This window comes from Protomyctophum parallelum (genome assembly GCF_964188405.1).
Source record: "Protomyctophum parallelum genome assembly, chromosome: 20".
In the NCBI taxonomy this organism is placed as follows: domain Eukaryota; kingdom Metazoa; phylum Chordata; class Actinopteri; order Myctophiformes; family Myctophidae; genus Protomyctophum; species Protomyctophum parallelum.
In genome coordinates this window covers 35,003,466-35,027,413 of record NC_139718.1, presented here as the reverse complement: position 1 = coordinate 35,027,413, position 23,948 = coordinate 35,003,466, and the positions used below count along the sequence as shown (strand labels likewise).

Genomic DNA, 23,948 nt, shown 5'->3' with positions numbered 1-23,948 from the left:
TGTGGTTAGCAGGTGTTTGTGTGCACGCATGCACACAGACACCCCCCCCCCCCCCACACACACACGCAGCCTACACACACAAACGCACCTGGACACGGATACATACGCAGGATCAAACCCAAACACAGGATCAAACACAGGTGACCTGAATTGTGTTAACCCATTTTGGGCAGGAACCCCTTTTGGTGTTTTAACCCATTTAGGCCTGACGTCGAAATAAAAATAATATATATATTCAAATATTTGTGCCACATTTTCACGATTTTTCTAAAATGGCAGACCTACAAGCTCGTAGTGCGCCACTCGGTGGCACGCTATGAGCTTGTACATCTGCTATTTTTCAATAGCTAAAGTATAACATAATGCTTAGTTAAAATACCAAACGGGGTTCCCGTACAGAATGGGTTAAACATTATGTTGTAATTTAGCTATTGAAAAATAGCAGATCTACAAGCTCATAGCGCTCGCTGGTGCGCTATGAGCTTGTAGATCTGCTATTTCTGAAAAATTGTGAAAATATTTATTTCAGAAAACTGGAGGATTTAGAAGATTCTTTTCTTTATTTTGAGGTCAGGCCTAAATGGGATAAGGGGATTTCCAGCTCTTGTCTATAATGACAGTTCCAGCCATGAGGAACCTGCGCCGAGCTCTCCTTGGCTGACTGCTGAACATCCTTTAGAAAGTTGTTTAGACCGGCGTACAGCGTTCTGGAATCTCCATCAGCCCTCTCCTCATCCTGTCTCCCCTTTTCCTGCACGCCGTCCCGAGCTCCCACACAGTTTAAATATGGAATGTTGATTCCACTCCGAAGGTGTGAAAGTGGACCCATAACTTTTGGGTCCACTTTTGCTGTGCGGCTGCATTCATGTTGCTCTCAAATGCCCCTTTGTCACACTTGTATGGGCACTCCAAGATTAACCTGACGCTGCCAGATGAGGGCGGTATTGGGTAACCATGTTCCCCAACACAGCCTTCATCTGGGATCTCTCAGGGAGTTGAGCTGACAGAAATCCGTTCCGTACCGGACCAATCAGCGTGAGCTAAGGGCGGGATATGTGCGAAACCGGATGTGAAGCTATCTAGACACGTCAATATGATTGGTTGTGTTTGCACGCCCACACGGTGATAGACAGACGGTCCCATCCAATCATCTACCAAGTATCTTGAAAAAAAGGAACAGCCCCGTCATCGAATTTGCTTCCGCGATCCCAGATCCCAATAAGCTGTGAAACAAATTTGTGTAGCAAGCTTCTTGGATCTGGCAGCGTCAGGTTACTCCAAGATGACTTAAAGGGGAATTTCTCCCTAAACCTTTTTTTTTACAAAAGTAAGTTGATAATTATGTATAGTGACCAAAAATAAATAAAAAAATAAAATAAAGATATAGGGGAGCTGGGGCTGGTGCTGGAGAGGGGGCTGGGGCTGGGGGGGGTCTAACATCTGCTCACGTAGACCAGGAAGAGTGCAGCATCAACAATGCATGGAGTGTTGCTGTCACATCATCTAGAACAGAATTGTGAACAAAAAACAATTGCGCGATTGAATAGGAGTTCTAGCGTTAGACCCCAACCCAGCTCCAGCCCCCTCTCCAGCCCCAGCTCCCCTATATCTTAATTTTTTTTTAATTGTTTTTGTCAATATACATAATTATCAACTTACTTTTGTAAAAAAAAAAGGTTTAGGAAGAAATTCCCCTTTAACAGGTCTTGGCAAAATGCATTATAAGCTCCTTTGGTGCTTATACTTTCTTTTAAGCCATATGAGAAAAAAATAACCAAACCACAATGGTCCTGGAGCTTTTACATGTATAGTTTGCTGCTTTGCTGTACCGCAAAACGCCAGTTTGAGTTTCTATAGCTTCAAATTAAGTAACAGTGACACGCTGAAGAAGGCTTTGACACCAAAACGCAACCCGTGTCGATTAGCTTTTTGTCCGTGCTCAGCGTGCTGCATTATGAATTAAAAGAAGGACTGGCTGTTTCTTTCTTACTGTGAATCTTATGAGCCGTGCACCCGGTAATAACTGCATAATATACAGATTGAGAGTGCTCATTTTCTCCTCTTCAAATGCAGTAACTAAGGTGTTACCGTGTTACCCATTAACCCATTTAGGCTTGACGTCGAAATTAAAAAAATGTCTTCTAAATTCTGACAGTTTTCTGAAATACCTCATGTTTCTGTATCAGTGGTTCTCCATATTTCATGTCAAGGACCCCAAAAATGATAATTGGCCACCGACCCCCATCTGAAAATATGTAGTTCCAGGGACCTCCCAGAAGCAAAGATTAGCCCAAATTAGCCAATTGATCACACCTGATCACCCTATAGATCTCCATATATGGAGCTGGCCTGTGAATGATGTTCTGGCCTCTGCATCGACTCCATATTTATTATTTGGGCATGCCTGACAAAGAACTCTAACTTGCATCGTTCCAAGTAGGCCAGTGCCCAACGGGCCCCACTCTAGTTTGTAGAATCGGCTTCAGGTCTTAATGGGTTAAGCCTGGTTTGTATAGGTACTGTAGTCATACGACCGTGTCCCTCGCAGAGAATAGACCTACAAGCTCACATTGTGTGCGCAGTGCGATGCATTGTGTGATCTTGTAGATCTGCCATTTCCGCACCAAAGCACGCATCAGGCCGTACTAACATCCGAGGGGCCAAATGTCCCCCACAAGTGTAGTAGAATGTCGATCCTCAACAACAAACGGACCCCGTTGGGTCGAGCGGCACACACTTGCAAAGAGAGAACATTTTGTTTTCATCTGGGGCCGGGGCGGGACACCTGCGGCTCTGGCACGTGGCTACGTTGTTTGCCACGCCTTTGAGTCCACACCCCACCCCCACACCCCCCACCCCCCTGGGCATCCACTTCAAAGACTGCAGTCGAAGCGCTACGTTCAGAAAGAAAAGAAAGAAACGGTATACCTCCGAGCTGGTATAGTAAAGTCCATGTGAGGTTCACATGGAGCAGGGGAAGCAGGGGCAGGGGAAACACACGTGAACTCAGAAATAAAACCTGCAGTGGATTATGGGTGGAAACCTCGAGCCGTAGTAGTGGCTGAACTTGTACGTGCATGTTTGTGAGAGAGGCTGGGCTTGAACTCTTTCACCAACTCCTCCTGGCACCGATAATGAAATGTCCTGGACTCGTTCAATGTTTTTTCATTCCCCTCTAGGAAAAAGTTACCCTCTAGGAATGTGATGTGAACATGACGTCGAAAATCAATCCCGTCTTGTTTTTCTTTCACTTACTGTATACCTTCCACTGGCTTTGTTTTTTAATCTCTGGCTCTCCTCCCGTACTCCCCCCGCCTTTTTTCTCCAATCATCTTTTCACCACGCCGTCAGTTGCCCTCCGCACTCGCTAATGCTCTGCTGTCATCCGTCTGTCTGTCTGTCTCCCTCTCTCTCTCTCGTCTCTCTCTCTCCCTGTAATCCCTCCAGTCAGCCGCGGACCCCCGGGGAGCTGCTGGCCCTGTTCCGATACCCGCGGGACCCCTACACGGTGGAGCAGGCGCGCGCCGGGGAGATCTTCGAGCAGACCCTCCTCCTCATCCAGAACCACGTCAACCAGGGCCTCATGGTGGACACCAATGGCACCGGTGAGCCCCGACAAACGCGGCAGAGGAATGTCCCGTTGAGTATTGACTCGGGAAGGACATACAGTATAGCTTGGCCTTAGAGGGTACAGAGGAAGTTTCATAATACAGTTGGTAGCTGGTTCCCCCCCCCACGTCAGAAGTGACCCTGAGCATGCCACTTAAGCCCCTAACTGTTGACACTAAGGGTTGCCCAGGTAAATAAAACTTTCAGGCGGGTGGAGTTTACAACCGTCTGTAAACACAACACGAGATATCTGTCTAAACACCTGAACGTGGCCAGAGCGCGCTGTCTTCTGGTCTGTGGAATGTCAAATAATAGCACTGTCTACCTATCGTTTCCTGTTTTCACTGTTGCTATACACTTGAAAATATAATATATCAAGTGTGAACCTATAGCGATATTGCTAGATATGTAGGTGTTTGGCATAAAAATTGAGGTATGACCTTTTTTTTTATCGCACAATCCCAGAAAGTATAAAAATCACATTTTTATAATTCATTTTACAATGGACGGTTTACTTTTCGGGCAAGTGGACATGACCTTTGGGCAAGTGAAACTTGACCTATACTTCGCCGACGGGCAAATGCTTCTGAGACCTTAGTGTCAACCCCTTCCGTCCCCTACGGTTTACTGCAAGCAACACAAGTTCACTCGCCACACAAAATGGTTGGTATTAGGCCTGTCGGTAAAGACATAAAACAATGTCGTGCCTAAGCATATATACCTCGACTTCACTGCATGTTTTTAAGCAGCCACGCTTGCAGACCGGAGCCCCATGTGCCTACACATGCATGTGCCTACACATGTATGTGCCTACACATGCATGTGCCTACACATGCATGCATTTAGAAGATGTTTCTGGGCTCTCGTTGGCTGTTGAGCCCACGCGCTGGCGTTTTCAGCATGGATGGGGCCGAAGAACTTTGTTGGTACACCACTTCTGTTGGTAAACTGTCCCCCAATATCAAGGTTCCCTTCCCTTTGATTCTGTGGGGATGTTGGACAGTCAATTCCTCTGTGTTATTTTATTAAATTGGAGTCGGCTCAGAGTCATGCTGCTATCTGGCAATGTGTGGCAATTTGGGTGAAAATCTTGAGAAAGTCTGGAAGTTTTGCTTATAGTATAAAAGAAAAGTTGACAGTGCATGTTATCAAAAACCTTTTTGAAAGTTGCACACACATGCACTCTAGTGTTCGTTGTGCTAACTGCCAGGGATGGCAGCTTTCAATCTGGGCGACATTTCTAATAATGCAGAATATTATTTCAGCCAGGGCACGGTGGCGCAGTCGGTAGCGATGTCACCTAGGTCCTGGGTTCGATTCCCACTGTGGGCGCTGGGGGTGTGTTCTTTCCTCTGGTGTCATCAGTGCCCATACCCTGGGTGGGGTTGGCAAAAGGGCCTTTCTGTGTGGAGTTTGCATGTTCTCCCTGTGTCCCCTAGGCACCCTCAAAAAACATGTGGTAATCCTGGTCTCTATACTGTCACCCCCTGGCCAGCCGGGGCGCCTGAGGGGAAAGGAACTGGTCGGAATAACTGGCTTGGACTCCTCATGCATCGAAGGAAGCATGAGGTCAGTCCGTTGCTCTCCCCGGGTTGGCAGAAGGCGAGTATATAGTGCCCAGGATTACATTAGATAATTGACACAAAAGAATTGTTAGCAAAATCGTGGGATGACATTTTTGAAAAAGTATTATTGCATTTATGCAAAGTTATGCATGCAATGGTTAAATTGTTCCTGGGTCGACACCAGAACGAACATTAGCCCAGCAGACTTGTTAAAGAAACAGTGTGAAAATGGATGGTCGTTTGTTTTCTTAATGGCTCACATCATAAAGCCTGGACCCCGAGGCAAAAAGTAAAACATTCTGCAAAATATGGGCCAAAGAAAGTGACTTGGGCAGCATGAGAGAGGCAGAGCTGCTCTGCCTTCTCGCTGCTGCAGCTCCTAGTGCTTTTCCAAGGCTCAAGATCCAAACAAAGATTACACACTGCAGAAAGTAGAGCTCTACGTTTGGCAAAAAGGTCTGGTTATGTGGTGGCTAATCTTCCTAATCCCTCATTTCCCAATATTATAATATGGCCAATGTAAAAAAATTCCACTATTGCAATAGTTGAAATGACCATTTGAGTCCTATTAACAGTGAACACCCTGATTTGGATTCAGCGACGTGTCCCGTTCCAGTTTTGCAAACGTTTTGGGTCTCGTATCACACTCGTATGAATTACCATAGTGTTGTTATGAGCATATTTGGTTGTGGCCACTATACTACTTCGCATCTGCATGCCATTTTCTCCCGCTTGTGACCTGCAGGGCTCGAGACTCGACCAAGGAGCGGTTGACTAAGGCGCCTATAAACCGTTTTTTTTACTAGCCCACTGTCACACCGCAGCGCGCTTAGCTTAACGTCACTGGCAAACTCAGACCCGGCAGGGGGGGGGGGGGATTTGTTTCTGTTTATGTGCACGGCACGCACGCATGCATGGTCTCATATAATCAGTAGAACATTGTTGCATGTACGTTCTGAGTAAAGAGAAAAAAAAGAACGAAAGTTGCATGCGCACGGAGAGTTATTCAATGAGCCAAGAAAGCAACATGTCCACCATATTTCATCTTCATGGTATGTGAGAGCAATCATACTAATGGGGCCTACGTTTTACAGCCATGAAAGGCTAAAGGGGGTTAGTTTGTGTGGAGTCTGGGAACCAGTGAGCGTTCTGAGAATAGAGAATAGTGCTGCTGCCGGCCAATACTGAGCCTTGTGCAGTCGGTCATTTTTCTTGACTGTGTTACAATTAGTGGAGAACACAGAATGAGTGTGAACAGACTTGAGAAAGGGAGAGAAAATGACAACACCCTGGCCAACGCTCCGAGCATCCTAATCTCTTCTTCTCCCTCCTGGCTCCCAAACTGTGGAATGCCCCCCCCCCCCACACCCCCACCCCCCTCCCCCCGCCACTCAGTCAGGACTGCAGACACACTCCCCATTTTCCACCACAGTCTAAAAACGTGTAGGCTATTTTCGATAGTTATACTGCAATTACTGTTGCATGTCGTTTAGACAGATGCTACAATTTGTGATGTTCACCTGGTATCCTACCTGCTTTGTACTAGCACTACATTGTTTCCTTTGCACTCTATTTACCCAATTACCCTGTCGTTTGTTGACGAGGTTTCACGCCACTATCTCTGATCTTGCACTTTGTAAGTCGCTTCGAGTCTGGGGGATACGATAAATGCCTCGATTGTTTAATTGGAAAGAGGTAAGAGAGTGAGTGGGGGCTAACGAAATACAAGGGCAGGAAAATAAGGCTTCGATTAGGTGAGATTTGGAGGAAAATGAGAGCCAGATCTTTGGAAACAGAAAAGCGGGAGGGAAATGCTTAGACAGAGAGAACAGAGAGGGAGAGAGACAATGTTTTCATTAGTTATGCCAACAGCCAAGTGTTCATTGTTGCGTTGGCTCTGGACCAGGCACACAGGGGGATTCTGCCAGTCAGCAAAAAAACCCAAAACAATCGGGACTGTTTTGATTGTGTCTCTTTTCTCCGTGACTTGGGAGGGAGACGGGACCCCCCCCCCCCCCTCCCCTCCCCCCACCGCAGCAGTCTCACTGTCCTCCCCACCAAACGTGCATGTGCATGCATGCAAAACCACGCGGACGACGAGCAGACCCAACGCCAACATGAGTTTGGCCTGGTCTCTCTCTCTCCGTGAAAGCTTCTATGAAAGGGAACCTGCATCGTCGGGGAGAGAGATGGTCTGGGGGAGGTGGGGTGGGGGTGTATATGGCAGTCATAGCAGCAGGTGGTGCCGTTTCATTTGCGGACAACATGATCTCATTTTACCCCCACTTGTGTTGGACACTCACTCGCACATACGCACGCACACACACACACACACACACACACACACACACACACACTGTAACGTACTGGAGCTAACTCACAAGAGGCGTCGCATGTTGTAGCATGTCGGGGCACGTTGGCGAAATGGTGCAATCTGTGCCCACAGCAGGTCTCCGGTTTCTTTCCACTCTCTCTCTCTCTCTCTCTCTGTGCACAACAATGGCATCCGCTATAGAAGGAATCATTGATGTTTGCTGTGTATAAACACGCTGCAGTCGGTTGCGTTCCTGTCGTCGTGTCATTTTCGTTGCTTTTAAATACTGCAAGGTTTGCGAATGGAAATATTATGCAATGTCGTTGGCGTGGAAACCTTGTATGTCCAAAACTGATACTTTTCAGTGTTCAAATAAAGAAATCGAGCTTGCGGTTCTGGTGCTTTTGTTGTGATGCTGTGGTGTGATCAAGTTGATCACGAAACAACACGCGCAACGTCTGAACATGGAGATAAGAGGTTTGACTGCGGCGCTTAAACTCGTTTAAATCGTGTTCCAGATCTCCCTGCCTAGTTTTCACTAACCTTTTGAAGAGCCACTGCGCCGACTTGATCGTTTGCTTGTCATGATAATCCGCTTCAAAACGCATCGCCTATCCCAGTCCGTCCGATGGAAACCCCACATGTCTTAAAACGTATTAAAGGCGCTAATTTAGCAAACACAACTCGCGTAACTCGTTATTGGGAGGGAGGCTATTCTACAGTCCATTAAGTCGTGTTAATAGGGAGGGACTTTAGGGACTTTCCACAACAAAACCCAGCAATAACCTTAATGTCGGACCTTTCTTCTTCTCTCTCTCTCTCCCCAACAAACCGCCGTAGCGTTCCGCTACAACGACCTGGTGTCTCCTCGCTTCCTGGAGATGATCGCCAACCTGTCGGGCTGCGCCGTGCACCGGCGCACCAACAACTGCTCCGACATCTGCTTCCACCAGAAGTACCGCAGCCACGACGGCACCTGCAACAACCTGCAGCACCCCATGTGGGGCGCCTCGCTCACCGCCTTCGAGCGGCTGCTCAAGTCGGTGTACGACAACGGCTTCAACCTGCCGCGCGGCGCCACGGAGCGCCTGCACAACGGCCACCGGCTGCCCCTCCCGCGCCTGGTGTCCACCAGCATGATCGGCACGGAGACCATCACGCCGGACGAGCGCTACACGCACATGCTGATGCAGTGGGGCCAGTTCCTGGACCACGACATGGACTCCACGGTGGCGGCGCTCAGCCAGTCGCGCTTCTCGGACGGCGCGCTGTGCACGCAGGCGTGCACCAACGACCCGCCGTGCTTCCCCATCCGGTTCCCGCCCGGCGACCCGCGGCAGCTGCGGAGCGGCGCCCGCTGCATGTTCTTCGTGCGCTCCAGCCCCGTGTGCGGCAGCGGCATGACGTCGCTGCTCATGAACAGCGTGTACCCGCGCGAGCAGATCAACCAGCTCACCTCCTACGTGGACGCCTCCAACGTCTACGGCAGCTCGCGCCACGAGTCGGAGGAGATCCGCGACCTGGCCAGCCAGCGGGGCCTCCTCCGCCAGGGCATCATCCAGCGCACGGGGAAGCCGCTGCTGCCGTTCGCCGCCGGCCCGCCCACGGAGTGCATGCGCGACGAGAACGAGAGCCCCATACCGTGCTTCATGGCCGGGGACCACCGGGCCAACGAGCAGCTGGGCCTGACCGCCATGCACACGGTGTGGTTCCGCGAGCACAACCGCGTGGCCACGGAGCTGCTGCGGCTGAACCCGCACTGGGACGGAGACACCATCTACCACGAGGCCCGCAAGATAGTGGGCGCCCAGATGCAGCACATCACCTACAGCCACTGGCTGCCCAAGGTAGACCAACAAACTATCTGGACGGATGTTTTTTTCTGTCTGTGGAGTTAACAGTACTCTAAATTAGCCCCACAGGTGTGGTTAGAATATTGAAAAGGCCAAAAGGCCCATTCGAAATACACCACTTTAGTGACATCATAACGCTAACCCCTCGCCCAAACCTTCGCCGTTATCATACAACAGCTTAAATTCAGGTGCTACATTGAAAACCAGGTATACTTAATTAACTGGTATGTGGCCGCATAAAAACTTTCTGTACACGTTTTTGAAAAGAAAGAAATCTTCCTCATAGTATAATCATAGTACTTGATCATGTTTGGGTTTTTTTGGGGGGGGGCACCATCTTTAACCCATTTTGGCCGGGAACCCCTTTTGGTGTTTTAAACATTATGTTATAATTTAGCTATTGAAAAAAAGCAGATCTACAAGCTCATAGCGCACTACGAGCTTGTAGGTCTGCTATTTTCATTATTTGTGTTTACCATAATAGTGATAATAGTGATAATAGAGTTAATGAAACGAAACAAATGTGATGCTACGATTACAGTGATGGAAACGCCATAGCCCCGGGGGCTGTTTTTGAAGATGAAAATGGGACATTGCCTCTGTCAGCGTGGAAACCTCACTATGTCCAAAACTGTTACTTTTCAGGATTCAAATAATAAATAAATAAAAGGCAAAAGTTAATCAGCCGGTTCGGATCCACTGCCTCTGATGCTTTTTCTGTGACGCCACAGTATGATCAGCGCCGGGGCATTCATTTACGAAAAGATAACAAACGCAAAAAGTTAGAATATGGAGGTGGGATGTTTCTGCCCGACGGCAACGATAATGTCGCATGATGACAATGATGTCACCCATGACCACGATGTAAGTCCATCTTCCATGCCCCCCCCCCTCCCTCCCCCTAGATCCTGGGCGACGCCGGCATGCGGCTGATGGGCCCCTACCCGGGCTACAACCCCAACGTCAACGCCGCCATCCTCAACGCCTTCGCCACGGCCGCCTTCCGCTTCGGCCACACGCTCATCAACCCCGTCCTGTACCGGCTGGACGCCGACTTCCGGCCCATCCCGCAGGGCCACATCTCGCTGCACCGCGCCTTCTTCTCGCCGTTCCGCATCGTCAACGAGGGCGGCATCGACCCGCTGCTGCGCGGCCTGTTCGGCGTCGCCGGCAAGATGCGCGTGTCGACGCAGCTGCTCAACACGGAGCTGACGGAGCGGCTGTTCTCCATGGCGCACGCCGTGGCGCTGGACCTGGCCGCCATGAACATCCAGCGGGGGCGCGACCACGGCATACCGCCCTACAACGACTACCGCTCCTTCTGCAACCTGACGCTGGCGCACACCTTCGAGGACCTGCGGAACGAGATCAAGAACCCGTCCGTCAGGGAGAAACTGCAGAGGTGAGAGAGAGAGAGAGAGAGAGAGAGAGAGAGAGGGGAATGAGTCGACTAAAGGCCTATTCACCTCTGAAAACATGACGTTGCGCCGCGGTGGTCACCGGGGCCGCTCACAGAACACATCTCTCTGTTTTCTTTTACTAACCAGCGTTTCGGTGGTTCAAAACCGCACCAATGATTCGCCATGCAACTCCCTGCAACCAAACGGGTTGCGAGTAGACGCATGTAGTTGTATGAAACCATTATCCCCAATGGCAGTTGGAAGGAGTTGCATTGGTGTGACATGTCCTTAAAACGGTTTTGTTTCAAGGAGTTGCATTGGTGTGACATGTCCTTTAAAACGGTTTTGTTTCAAAGAGTTGCATTGGTGTGACATGTCCTTTAAATACGGTTTTGTTTCAAGGAGTTGCATTGGTGTGACATGTCCTTTAAAACGGTTTTGTTTCAAGGAGTTGCATTGGTGTGACATGTCCTTTAAATACGGTTTTGTTTCAAGGAGTTGCATTGGTGTGACATGTCCTTTAAATACGGTTTTGTTTTAAGGAGTTGCATTGGTGTGACATGTCCTTTAAACGGTTTTGTTTCAAGGAGTTGCATTGGTGTGACATGTCCTTTAAATACGGTTTTGTTTCAAGGAGTTGCATTGGTGTGACATGTCCTTAAAACGGTTTTGTTTCAAGGAGTTGCATTGGTGTGACATGTCCTTAAAACGGTTTTGTTTCAAGGAGTTGCATTGGTGTGACATGTCCTTTAATACGGTTTTGTTTCAAAGAGTTGCATTGGTGTGACATGTCCTTAAAACGGTTTTGTTTCAAGGAGTTGCATTGGTGTGACATGTCCTTAAAACGGTTTTGTTTCAAGGAGTTGCATTGGTGTGACATGTCCTTTAAAACGGTTTTGTTTCAAGGAGTTGCATTGGTGTGACATGTCCTTAAAACGGTTTTGTTTCAAGGAGTTGCATTGGTGTGACATGTCCTTTAAAACGGTTTTGTTTCAAGGAGTTGCATTGGTGTGACATGTCCTTAAAACGGTTTTGTTTCAAGGAGTTGCATTGGTGTGACATGTCCTTTAAATATGGTTTTGTTTTAAGGAGTTGCATTGGTGTGACATGTCCTTAAAACGGTTTTGTTTCAAGGAGTTGCATTGGTGTGACATGTCCTTTAATACGGTTTTGTTTCAAGGAGTTGCATTGGTGTGACATGTCCTTTAATACGGTTTTGTTTCAAAGAGTTGCATTGGTGTGACATGTCCTTAAAACGGTTTTGTTTCAAGGAGTTGCATTGGTGTGACATGTCCTTTAAATATGGTTTTGTTTTAAGGAGTTGCATTGGTGTGACATGTCCTTAAAACGGTTTTGTTTCAAGGAGTTGCATTGGTGTGACATGTCCTTTAATACGGTTTTGTTTCAAGGAGTTGCATTGGTGTGACATGTCCTTTAATACGGTTTTGTTTCAAAGAGTTGCATTGGTGTGACATGTCCTTAAAACGGTTTTGTTTCAAGGAGTTGCATTGGTGTGACATGTCCTTTAAATACGGTTTTGTTTCAAAGAGTTGCATTGGTGTGACATGTCCTTTAAATACGGTTTTGTTTCAAAGAGTTGCATTGGTGTGACATGTCCTTTAAAACGGTTTTGTTTCAAGGAGTTGCATTGGTGTGACATGTCCTTTAAAACGGTTTTGTTTCAAGGAGTTGCATTGGTGTGACATGTCCTTTAAAACGGTTTTGTTGCAAGGAGTTGCATTGGTGTGACATGTCCTTTAATACGGTTTTGTTTCAAGGAGTTGCATTGGTGTGACATGTCCTTTAAATACGGTTTTGTTTCAAGGAGTTGCGACTAGTTGCATTGGTGTGTTTTGGGCTTAAGAACGGCGGTTGTGAGCACCCTTTTCGCATCATCGAAAGCCCCCGTTATTGGGAGTCGTCTTCCATGCTGTAATTATCATATACAGTAGGTACTTTATTCATCCCCGAAGGGAAATTAAGGACAACATTATTAACATCTTGTTGTTTTTGAATTGAAGTTTTCATGCACTTGCCATACAGAAATCTAAAACAGCTTGAACTACAAGGCTTCATTCACAAACGCGCTGTGAGCTGTCCGTTGGGAACCGCTGTGAGTGTCTATTTTCCGCTGCTGGTTAACATGTCTGAACAAAACCAGTGCATGCGTGCATATTTCCTTCCATGGTAGATGTTGAGTTTGCAGCCTTATTTCCAGTGGTGTAAAGTAACTAAGTACATTTACTTAAGTATTGTACTTAAGTACAATGTTGAGGTATTTGCACTTGGGTATTTCCAATTCCCAATACTTCTACTCCACTACATCTCGGACCCAAATATTGTACTTTTACTCCTCCTTGAAAACTTTAGCTATTACTTTCTGCATTGTGAGCTTGTAGATCTGCATTGTGAGCTTGTAGATCTGCATTGTGAGCTTGTAGATCTGCATTGTGAGCTTGTAGATCGGCTATTTTCAAAAGATTATTCTGCATAATGAGTGCTTTCTACTTTTGGTAATTTAAGTACATTTTGATGCCAATACATACATTTTTTAATTCACGACTTTTCTACATTGCAGTATTGGTAGTTTTTTTTACATTATATTTTTTTTTGCCTTAATTAATAGATAGTATGTAAGTTGACAGGAACTGGGGAGAGAGATGGGAGGGGGGGGGTTCGTTGGGAACACACTGTCATGCTGGATTACCATGCAGCCAAGGTGCCTGGACCGCCAAGCCGGCCCAGGCCACAGTATTGATACTTTTACAATATAAAACGTAAAACATTTGAGTACTCTTTCCACCACTGCTTGCTTATTTCCGCGTGTGTGTGCAACGTGTGTGTGTGTGTGTGTGTGTGTGTGTGTGTGTGTGTGTGTGTGTGTGTGTGTGTGTGTGTGTGTGTGTGTGTGTGTGTGTGTGTGTGTGTGTGTGTGTGTGTGTGTGTGTGTGTGTGTGTGTGTGTGTGTGTGTGTGTGTGTGTGTGTGTGTGTGTGTGTGTGTGTGTGTGTGTGTGTGTGTGTGTGTGCGTGCGTGCGTGTGTGTGTGTGTGTGTGTGTGTGCGTGCGTGTGTGTGCGTCACCCATCCCGCAGGCTGTACGGCACCCCTCTGAACATCGACCTGTTCCCTGCCCTGATGGCGGAGGACCTGGTCCCCGGCAGCCGCCTGGGGCCCACCCTCATGTGTCTGCTGGCGGCCCAGTTCAAGCGCCTAAGAGACGGCGACAGGTACTAAAGATCACATGGATTCAAGTTCTCAGTCGCCACGACTGATTTCAGTCTTTTGGATTCCATAGAAGTCGGCATGTGTTCTATAGAAGTGTGTCCTGACCTGCGCGCAAAATAGGCTATCTATCTACAAGCGTACAACATGTCGCAGCGCAACGTGTTGTAAGCTTGTAGATAGCCTATTTTCGGTTATTAGTTATTTCATGTCATAACCGCAATTGTGAACGCCGCAATCTAACAATGTCCTCAACTGGTTAGCTGTATGGCTACCAAAACATCACAATTGTATTGTATTGTATTGTGTAAAGTGTGTAGGACACACAGCGCTAGTGTGTGGTGACTCCTTTCACCATGTTTCACAAATTACATATTAGGACTTGGCCTGGCAACAATTTTCAGTCGTGAGATTTTACTTTGCTTTAATCCATGAGATCAGAGAGAACAAACCACCACCACCGTCTTCCTTCACAAACGTATAACGTCGCTGTCGGGCTAGAAAATGTCTTATCTCTATATTTTAACTTTTTGTGTTTAGTTTATTCATTTTAACTTTTTTCTGTAATTTAGCGCCCTACTTGATCATACCACAGCGTCGCACAAACGCATCAAAAGTAGCTTGTCGGTGTCGCTTTGCGCCTCTTTTCGTGCTGGTGAATCTGCTACTTTTGATGCTTTTGAAATTGAATCCTGAAAAGCAAGAGACAGACAGAGTGGATAAGAGACTTGGATAAAGGCACGCGGTGGTAGGAGGTACTGTATAGACCAGGGGTAGGAAACAGGCGGACCACGGGCCAATTCTGGCCCCCCAGAAATTATAATCTGGCCCGTTAGATCATTTGGAGAATATGATTTGTTTTTGAGGGAAATATATATATATATATATTTTTCATACAATATCAGACCGACAGTCTATAATTATGTCACGTAAAGAAGGTTTATTATACTTATTATAATTGTACTGATAACTGATAACTCGTACGGGGAGAGCAGCTGGCCTGGGGTGTGAAAGAAGTCTTAATGTTAATTTAAATTGAGATTATTTCAGGAATAGAATAGCAGGGAGAAAAGTTCACAGCGGCAAGATATGGCGCCCGTTTTTCCGGCGTGGGAGGCCGTGGCCTTAATGGGTAAGGAGAAAAAGCTTTTTTTTTCTCCACCACTGCTGCCACTACTAACACTGCCGCTGCATGCCTTCCCGCTGCGTCACCCCTCAGGTTCTGGTACGAGAACCCGGGCGTGTTCACCCCGGCCCAGCTCACCCAGCTGAAGCAGGCCTCACTGACGCGGGTGCTGTGCGACAACGGGGACAACATCACGCGCGTCCAGCCCGACGTCTTCAACGTGGCCGAGTTGCCGCACGGCTACGGCAGCTGTGACGACATCCCCAGGATCGACCTGCGCATGTGGCAGGACTGCTGCGAAGGTAGGGGGGGGGGGGGGGGGGGGGGGGCGCCGCCTGAAACTATACGACACAAGTATGTCCACGCCGGCTACCTTTGCTGTGACTATAACTCATTTATTGACAATTTCGTTGACAAATAAAAACCCAGACGGAAATGGTAAGGAGGGGACTAGTGGAGAAGAGATCCAGTGGAACTAAGGGAAGTCATTTCATGCTTGGCTGTGCACTGGTATCGCGCTCCGGAAATAGCCGGTCTGCTATTTAGCTAAGTAAAAGAAGAAACAGGGGAATTAGGGAATACAATGTTAAAATCTCAACTAAAACATTTCAGAATTTTATTCAAAAGGTTATGAAAAAAAACGAAATCAAAATTAGCTGACTTAGTTAACACTGTGTGGAGGGAGGGGATTAAGCAGGGGTCTTCACAATGGGGGTCTGGGACCCCCGGGGAGGGGGGGGGGGTCCTCGGAGTTAGTACGCCAAACCACCTCTGTGTGATGGGATCTTTGTTTTGTGTCTTTGTTTTTATACAGGTTGGCTTTGTTACAGGTTGCCCTGCCAAGCAAACCTGTCCATGTACAGACCCTGCAACTAGTCAACACTTATTCAACACTTTCTCCTCACTTTCTCCTCATTGGCTGTCCTCTTTTAAGGACAACGGTGCATGCAGCTGTGTCACATTTTGCTTACCGGAGGTTGTATGAGTTCCAAAGTATGAATGCTTTGTTTATTAACAACAACAACCTGTAGTGACGACGGGTTGGGTTGGACTGTTTTGGGTGCGTTTGCTACTAGTGGGTAAATGCCCTCTCGTGTGGGGTGGCTCTTAGACAGGGGTCACTGAAAGTGGCTTGAAGTTCTTACCGGAACTCTGAGATTGAAATAAGGGACACCTCCCGACAATGTTCGGGTCAAACACCCCCAAGTTCGAGTCAAATCCCCCAAAAGCACAGAATACTGCATTGTGGCACGGGGGTCCTTGCAGACTGGATGTGTGTGCAGGGACCTATTGTTATTACCTGTGCTTGCTTCTGCTGTCACTTCTCATTGCAGGGTCTCTCCTCCCCCTGTGTCTCAAAACGTTTTAATCAGCTTCTTCAACTCTCTCTTTTCTCTTAAACATCTGAGTAATTGTTCGTTGCATTGCGCTTCGTTTATATTTTGTATTGCATTCTTCAACAAAAGCTGCTGGTAGCCTATTCATTTCCCTTCGCGTTTGTTTTCCTTCCAGAAGAGAAGAGTGATTTGAACCAATCAGAACTAACTATGAGAGTGTGTCAGTTTGTCAGCCAACAAGAAACATGTTTGGAATGTTGGTTCGTTGTAGAGCCCGCCTACTCGGCGTGCGCACGCTTATCCGCCAGTGACCGCCACACCAAAAGTCCGACAGCGTTGCTCCCGACATTGTGTTGCGCCTACTCTTATCCGGTGTCTTTTTGCACAATTTACAATTTACAATTTAGGCATTTAGCAGACGCTCTTAATCCAGAGCGACTTACATTTAAGCAAGAACAAAAGCATGGGAATACATCACATAAAAGCATTTATCATGAAACATGTGTAAGCTAAGAAAGTACATGATACATCATAGGCACGGAAAAAAGGCCGTTTCCATTTCCACTCTATACCAGATCTCAAACCTGCAAAGTGTACTGGTCCTGTTGTGTTGCGCGAGCATGCATGCGCACATCGGCGCAAGTCGTGTGAGCAGCGACTGCATGATTAACCCATTTTGGGGGCGGGAACCCCTTTTGGTGTTTTAACTAAGCATTATGTTATACTATATTGAAAAATAGCTTTTTGAAAAATCGTGAAAATGCGGCACAAATCTTTGAAAATGTAACATATATTCTTTCAGAAGACTTATTTTCTTATTTCGACGTCAGGCCTAAATGGGTTAAACGTCTCTCTCCGTGCCATAAATAAACAAGACGGGACACTGGAACAATTCAGAAGCACTTTATTAGGAAAACTCAACTAATAACACTGTGTGTGTGTGTGTGTGTGTGTGTGTGTGTGTGTGTGTGTGTGTGTGTGTGTGTGTGTGTGTGTGTGTGTGTGTGTGTGTGTGTGTGTGTGTGTGTGTGTGTGTGTGTGTGTGTGTGTGTGTGTGTGTGTGTGTGTGTTAATCAGACGTTAGTAGACTATATTTTCTTCTTGGACATGCATTTTTGGCAGTGGCAGGTTATTTAATACGGGATTTTGACAACTCCGGAACCTTCCGGCCCGCTTTCACCCCAGAATGACCCATATTAACTTACAGCTCAATGTGTTAGCAGACTAGTATCCCCATTCCCCGCACACCAATGTATTACAAGGCAAAACACAAGTTGAGCCAAGCACTCTTATTAAATCCTGGTCAATAAGCGAACTGTGTCTGGAGGAACACACAACAAAACAACAGCTGATCGAGGCTCTGATTTAGGCTAGTCACAAATTCACAATGTCATTGTCATATGGAATGTGGCCAATCAAGACATATATTCACATCTGAAGAATGAATACATTTGCTTGCTTTGCTTACGGGCTGCCGCTGTCCATCAATTTCGATGACGACGTTGCGCCAAGAACGGGATTTATTAATGGGGGTGTTGCGTCTGTGCCAATGCGTGACCCTCATGGTTTGCGGGACAGCTGAGGTCCACACATGAGAGGGAAGGGGGCTTCAGCGCGCTGGTGTCGCTGTACAGTATGTGTTGCTGTTTTCTCCTCTCTGCGGTCTGATCCTGTGTGTGCAATGCTGCCCTCGTCGTGACTGAGACGCGCCAGGTGTGGCGATCAACAGCCAGGTCCTCCAGTGCAGAGAATTACATTTTACCAGTCTACTGAACAGCCGCCGCGCCCCGCCTCAACCATGGCCTTACGTACGTTCACAGCCACTTCATGTTGTGCAGAAACAAGCCTACACTCATTTACGTGCATTCTGTATTCTTCCCCATAAATGTTTACATTTCCTTACTTTGGATTTGTGAAAATCCCCCACTACCGTTGACGTAATTGACATAATGCAATTTCTTAATTATATTCTTTTTTTAATGTTTTTTATTTTACACAAAAAATAATTGGCATTCAAATAATATGTCGTCTAGAGCTGGCAGAAGGCACTGAAAATGTGCTATTAGGGGTGGCTTAAGGCCTATTCATACTCCAGTTTTAAGGTGATGAGGTCACCCCCGAAAAACTACAAAATGATGTCACGCTGCGGTGGTAAGCGACTCACCGCTCACCCGAACACATCTCTCTTGTTTTTACTAACCACCGTTTTCGGTGACCACATTATCGACTAAAACTGGAGTATGGCCTTCACCGTCTATTTACTGCAAAATGTTATTGCTCGACTCCTCAAATAAAAACCTCTACAAAAACGTTCCCTCTCGTATGATTTTGTGTCTTGCACAAAGGGCCCGCATGCAAGCGTAGCCCTTATGTTCCATGTCGCCGCTGTGCAGCGCCAAATACATCTTTCTTGCCGCGAGGTTGTCAGCGGAAACTGCATGATCTGTTGGTCTTGCAATATTTCGGTGGTTTTTAGAGAACACAAAATTGACAACGAAACCGCTGTTACTCTAATGCCTCTCTCTACTCAATAGACACTCCTGTCATAATTCTCTCATCACTCAAATGACACACAACCTTTTTGCTATGCCAAGAGAACACGCTGTGTAAGCAGGACAAAAACAACAACAAGGGAAATACCTGACATCTTATAATATACACTGGCTCTTACAGAACCAAGTACTACTGGAAAGGTTTGGTAAGTTGCAGTGGTGGAAAGTAAGTAAGTACATGAACTTAAGCACAATTTGGAGGTGTTTGTACTTTTCTTTGGTAATTCTAATTTCCAATACTTTTACTTCTACTCCACTGCATCTCCGAACCAAATATATTGCACTTTTACTGCACTACAGTTATTTGAAAACTTTAGTTACTAGTTACGTTGTAGATTATTACAAAACATACATTAACCACTTCAACCTTTTTCGTCCATTTGAAAATAGCAGATCTACAAGCTCACAATGCGTCGCATGTTGTGAGCGTGTAGATCTGCCATTTTCAAAACATTCTTTAAACGTCAAATGGGACATTCTGCGTAACGAGTACTTTCTGCTTTTGTACTTCAAGTACATTTCAATGCCAATACTTGTAACAGAGTATAGCTACATTGCAGTATTAGTACTTTTACTCAAGTAAAACATGCAAGTACCTTTTCCACCGCTGGTAAGATGTAAACTATATACAGTATTCTCACCTAGTTGTGTTTTCCTTTGATTAAACGCATTCTCTCAAATTCAGCCCCTGGTAAAAAAAACTATCCCAAGGGTTGTTATACCGTACACAAGGAAGCATGTGAGAGATCTGCCCCGGCGCTGAACAAACACCACGATGGCAGCTGTCATCATTATCGGCATGAGAGCAGCTTGCCTGTACACGCAATCCCGGAATGAGAGAAATGAGACGGAGGCAGAGCAATGAAAGAATAAACATTTCCTCAGGCTCCTGATCCTTGCTCTGGAGTGGAACTGGAGCTTGGCGCTTTGGAGCGCTTGCTTATGCTCTCTTGGCCTGGGGAAAGACCAGGCCCCCCCTCTGCCGGTCGGATGTCAGAATTGGGACCTTATAAATGCACTATACGCCGCCGAAGGTAAAATCTCAAGCATCTGAGGAAACGTTAATTGTTAACTGTAGATATCTACATAATTATCTACGTATGTAGGTGGTAAGCGACATTATATGGAGTTAAGGCCTGGATGTTTGCATGTTCCTTGAAAAGAATACCGGCACTCACTTTATTTCCAATAGGATTCTTGTTTTGAAACCTGAAATAAAACAAGAATCCTATTGGATAAAAAGTGAGTGCTGGTATTCTTTTCTATGGGCCGTCTCTACCTGAACCGTGCACCTGCTACATTATCACGTTGAATTACTGCTTGCTTCCTCTCTTCTCTTCATGTTTGCATGTTCCGCCACTGCATGCCTTTGACAAAGCCAACAGGAGGGTGGTGCTTGGGTAACGGTCTGCCCACCACCACAGAGCCAACAGACGGGTGGTGCTTGGGTAACGGTCTGCCCCCCACCACAGAGCCAACAGATGGGTGGTGCTTGGGTAACGGTCTGCCCACCACCACAGAGCCAACAGGAGGGTGGTGCTTGGGTAACGGTCTGCCCACCACCACAGAGCCAACAGGCGGGTGGTGCTTGGGTAACGGTCTGCCCACCACCACAGAGCCAACAGACGGGTGGTGCTTGGGTAACGGTCTGCCCACCACCACAGAGCCAACAGACGGGTGGTGCTTGGGTAACGGTCTGTCCACCACCACAGAGCCAACAGACGGGTGGTGCTTGGGTAACGGTCTGCCCACCACCACAGAGCCAACAGACGGGTGGTGCTTGGGTAACGGTCTGCCCACCACCACAGAGCCAACAGACGGGTGGTGCTTGGGTAACGGTCTGCCCACCACCGCAGAGCCAACAGACGGGTGGTGCTTGGGTAACGGTCTGCCCACCACCACAGAGCCAACAGACGGGTGGTGCTTGGGTAACGGTCTGCCCACCACCGCAGAGCCAACAGACGGGTGGTGCTTGGGTAACGGTCTGCCCACCACCGCAGAGCCAACAGGAGGGTGGTGCTTGGGTAACGGTCTGCCCACCACCACAGAGCCAACAGACGGGTGGTGCTTGGGTAACGGTCTGCCCACCACCGCAGAGCCAACAGACGGGTGGTGCTTGGGTAACGGTCTGCCCACCACCACAGAGCCAACAGACGGGTGGTGCTTGGGTAACGGTCTGCCCACCACCGCAGAGCCAACAGACGGGTGGTGCTTGGGTAACGGTCTGCCCACCACCACCGCAGAGCCAACAGGAGGGTGGTGCTTGGGTAACGGTCTGCCCACCACCACAGAGCCAACAGGAGGGTGGTGCTTGGGTAACGGTCTGCCCACCACCACAGAGCCAACAGACGGGTGGTGCTTGGGTAACGGTCTGCCCACCACCGCAGAGCCAACAGGAGGGTGGTGCTTGGGTAACGGTCTGCCCACCACCACAGGAGTCTGGGGTGACTGGGGGTGATCTTTGTCGCTGCACGTATATACTCCTGTGGGCCTCTCTTTCATCGATTGATTGAATATTTTCTTAACGGTTCGCAAAAAAGTACAGTGGTTATTTACAGTGATGCTAAAAGGATAAAACAAACAGCCCTGAGGGCTTGTTCCCATTGTGCTCCTATGTGTTCAATTCAGCGAGACGTTTAAAGAGATATATATATATATATACGTTCAAGAAATCATCATCACTAGGAGTATACACAAGTATATACAGATGGTATATTGCAGGCAAGAATACAGTTCTGAATAGAATACAGAATACAGCCCGTAGTGTAACGCTTGGGATTTATCCTTTGCTCGAGACTGAGAGACTTTTTCATGCTTTCACGAGGTGCTTAATATTTCTCCTGACATAATTGCTCCAGATTTCTGTGGGTGGCTGATTGAGAATACAGGGCCTTTGTCCGTCCGTGGTGGTTATTAGGCATAACGTGGTGACTTTTACTGCCTAGTGCCTACTACTGTGAAACCACAGTCTCCACAATCTACCTTTTCCATTGGATCACTGGTGAAGTCATTCATTCAGTAGGCTAGTGAGTGAAAAACAGCATTCAGTTGACATGTGCACTAAACACGCCGCACGTTTTACCTCCAGTCGCAATACTTAACCCATTCTGACCTGAGATCAGATTCATACGAGGTTTCCGCCGGACACACACTGGTCTGATGAACCCATTTTGACCTGAGATCAGATTCTAAAAATGTCAGTCGCTCTTCGATTTTTTTCAAAAATAGCAGACCTACAAGCTCGTATCGCGCCACTCGGTGGCGCGATACGAGCTTGTAGATCTGCTATTTTTAAATAGCTAAAGCATGACATGATGCCAACACCAAAATGGGTGCCCGGTCAGAATGGGTTAAGTATTATGTGTTGTGTAATGGGATCGTATCCTAACCACTGGTGCTACCACTACATTTTGCATAATTATTATATAATATCATTATATATAATAATATATTATATTATAATTATTATTATTATACTATTGGCCAATGCTGATTTTTTTATTAGTCATAACCCTCCTATTAAAACAAAAACTAAAAGCTCATAATGGGCAGCAGTGGCTCATGGGTAGAGTGGCCAGTAGAGTGGCCGGATGGGAACCGTGAGGTTCCCAGTTCGATCCCGGGCTCCCCCAGAGTTAGTGTCGAAGTGTCCTTGAGCGAGTCTCTGAACTCCTAATTGGTCCCGATGTGGAGCTGGTGCCTTGCATGGTTACCTCCGCCATCGGTGTATGAATGTATGTGTGTGAATGTAATCTATGTAAAGCGCCTTGGATAAAGCCGCTATATAAAGTGAGTGATTGTGAGTGACTGTCCATCTGGAGGCAGTTTGGGATGTAGTGTTCATTGTTCAATCAACAGGGTTCCAAGCATTAGGATGTAGTGTTCATTGTTCAATCAACAGAGTTCTAAGCATTAGGATGTAGTCTTAATTCATTGTTCAGTAAACACGGTTCCAAACATGAAATGGAACTACGTTTTGAGAGGGATTGTTCGGCCGGGAACACAACACAATGTGGCCAGCAATGACAGCTGTGCTGAGTGTCAACTGTGGAATGGACGTTACAGGGTTCTCAAGCTCCAGTGCTGTAGAAGAAACTTTTTTGATTCTTAAGATTGTATAAACCCATTAAGACCTGAAATCAGATCCTACAAAAATGTCTTTAAAGTTCTGAAAAAAAACGATATTTCTGTGTCGGTGCTGCTCAAACAATTTCATGTCAAGGACCCCAAAAATTATATGTAATTGGCCGCCAACCCCCATCTGAAAATATGTTGTTCCAGGGACCCCCAAGAAGCAAATATTGGAGTAAAAGAATGTTTGGTGCCGTGCTATGAGCTTGTACATATGCTATTTCTCAACAGCAAAAGTTTCAAATTGTTGTTGAAGTGGTTAAACGCTAAGGCGACACAGATGCGTTCCTGACCTAATTGGGTTAAAAAGGAGTAAAACTCCTCCCCACTTGTTGATCGTCTGAGAGCTACTGTAGTGACAGTATTGTCAGACACGGCAAACGGGGGGTGCATCATCTCTCGAATTGTTCTCGTTCCATCCGTCATGCTGACCCCAGTGTTTGAAGATTCAGGATATCGCTTAGCCACAATAACACTGGCGGGGGAATTTGCAGAGTGTGTGTGTGTGCGTGTGCGGGTGCATACCTTTGTCTGTGTCAGCATGAGGTAAAGCATGTCTTGTTGTCTTTAGATATGCTGTGTGTGTGTGTGTGTGTGTGTGTGTGTGTGTGTGTGTGTGTGTGTGTGTGTGTGTGTGTGTGTGTGTGTGTGTGTGTGTGTGTGTGTGTGTGTGTGTGTGTGTGTGTGTGTGTGTGTGTGTGTGTGTGTGTGTGTGTGTGTGTGTGTGTGTGTGTGTGTGTGTGTGTGTGTTTGTTTTATGGCCTATTGCCTGGCAAATCAAAGACATTCTGAGAAAAAGGAAAAGCAGCAGCAGCAGCGGGATTTAAGCATTCTACATT

At 47.0% G+C, this 23,948-nt stretch overlaps 1 protein-coding gene across 5 annotated transcripts in view; it reads left to right on the top strand.

Moving 5' to 3' along the window:
• pxdn (peroxidasin) overlaps positions 1-23,948 on the top strand; it is a 104,336-nt gene that overhangs the window by 68,232 nt on the left and 12,156 nt on the right. For 3 of the 5 annotated variants that reach the window (XM_083791817.1, XM_083791818.1, XM_083791819.1), the window contains exons 15-19: positions 3,448-3,605; positions 8,329-9,335; positions 10,247-10,743; positions 13,834-13,968; positions 15,183-15,391. In XM_083791817.1, coding sequence (XP_083647943.1) covers positions 3,448-3,605; positions 8,329-9,335; positions 10,247-10,743; positions 13,834-13,968; positions 15,183-15,391 — 2,006 coding nt within the window. Of the gene's footprint in view, positions 1-3,447; positions 3,606-8,328; positions 9,336-10,246; positions 10,744-13,833; positions 13,969-15,182; positions 15,392-15,903; positions 16,801-16,940; positions 17,219-23,948 lie in introns of those variants that run through there. The other 2 variants (XM_083791820.1, XM_083791821.1) reach the window with 2 other exon arrangements.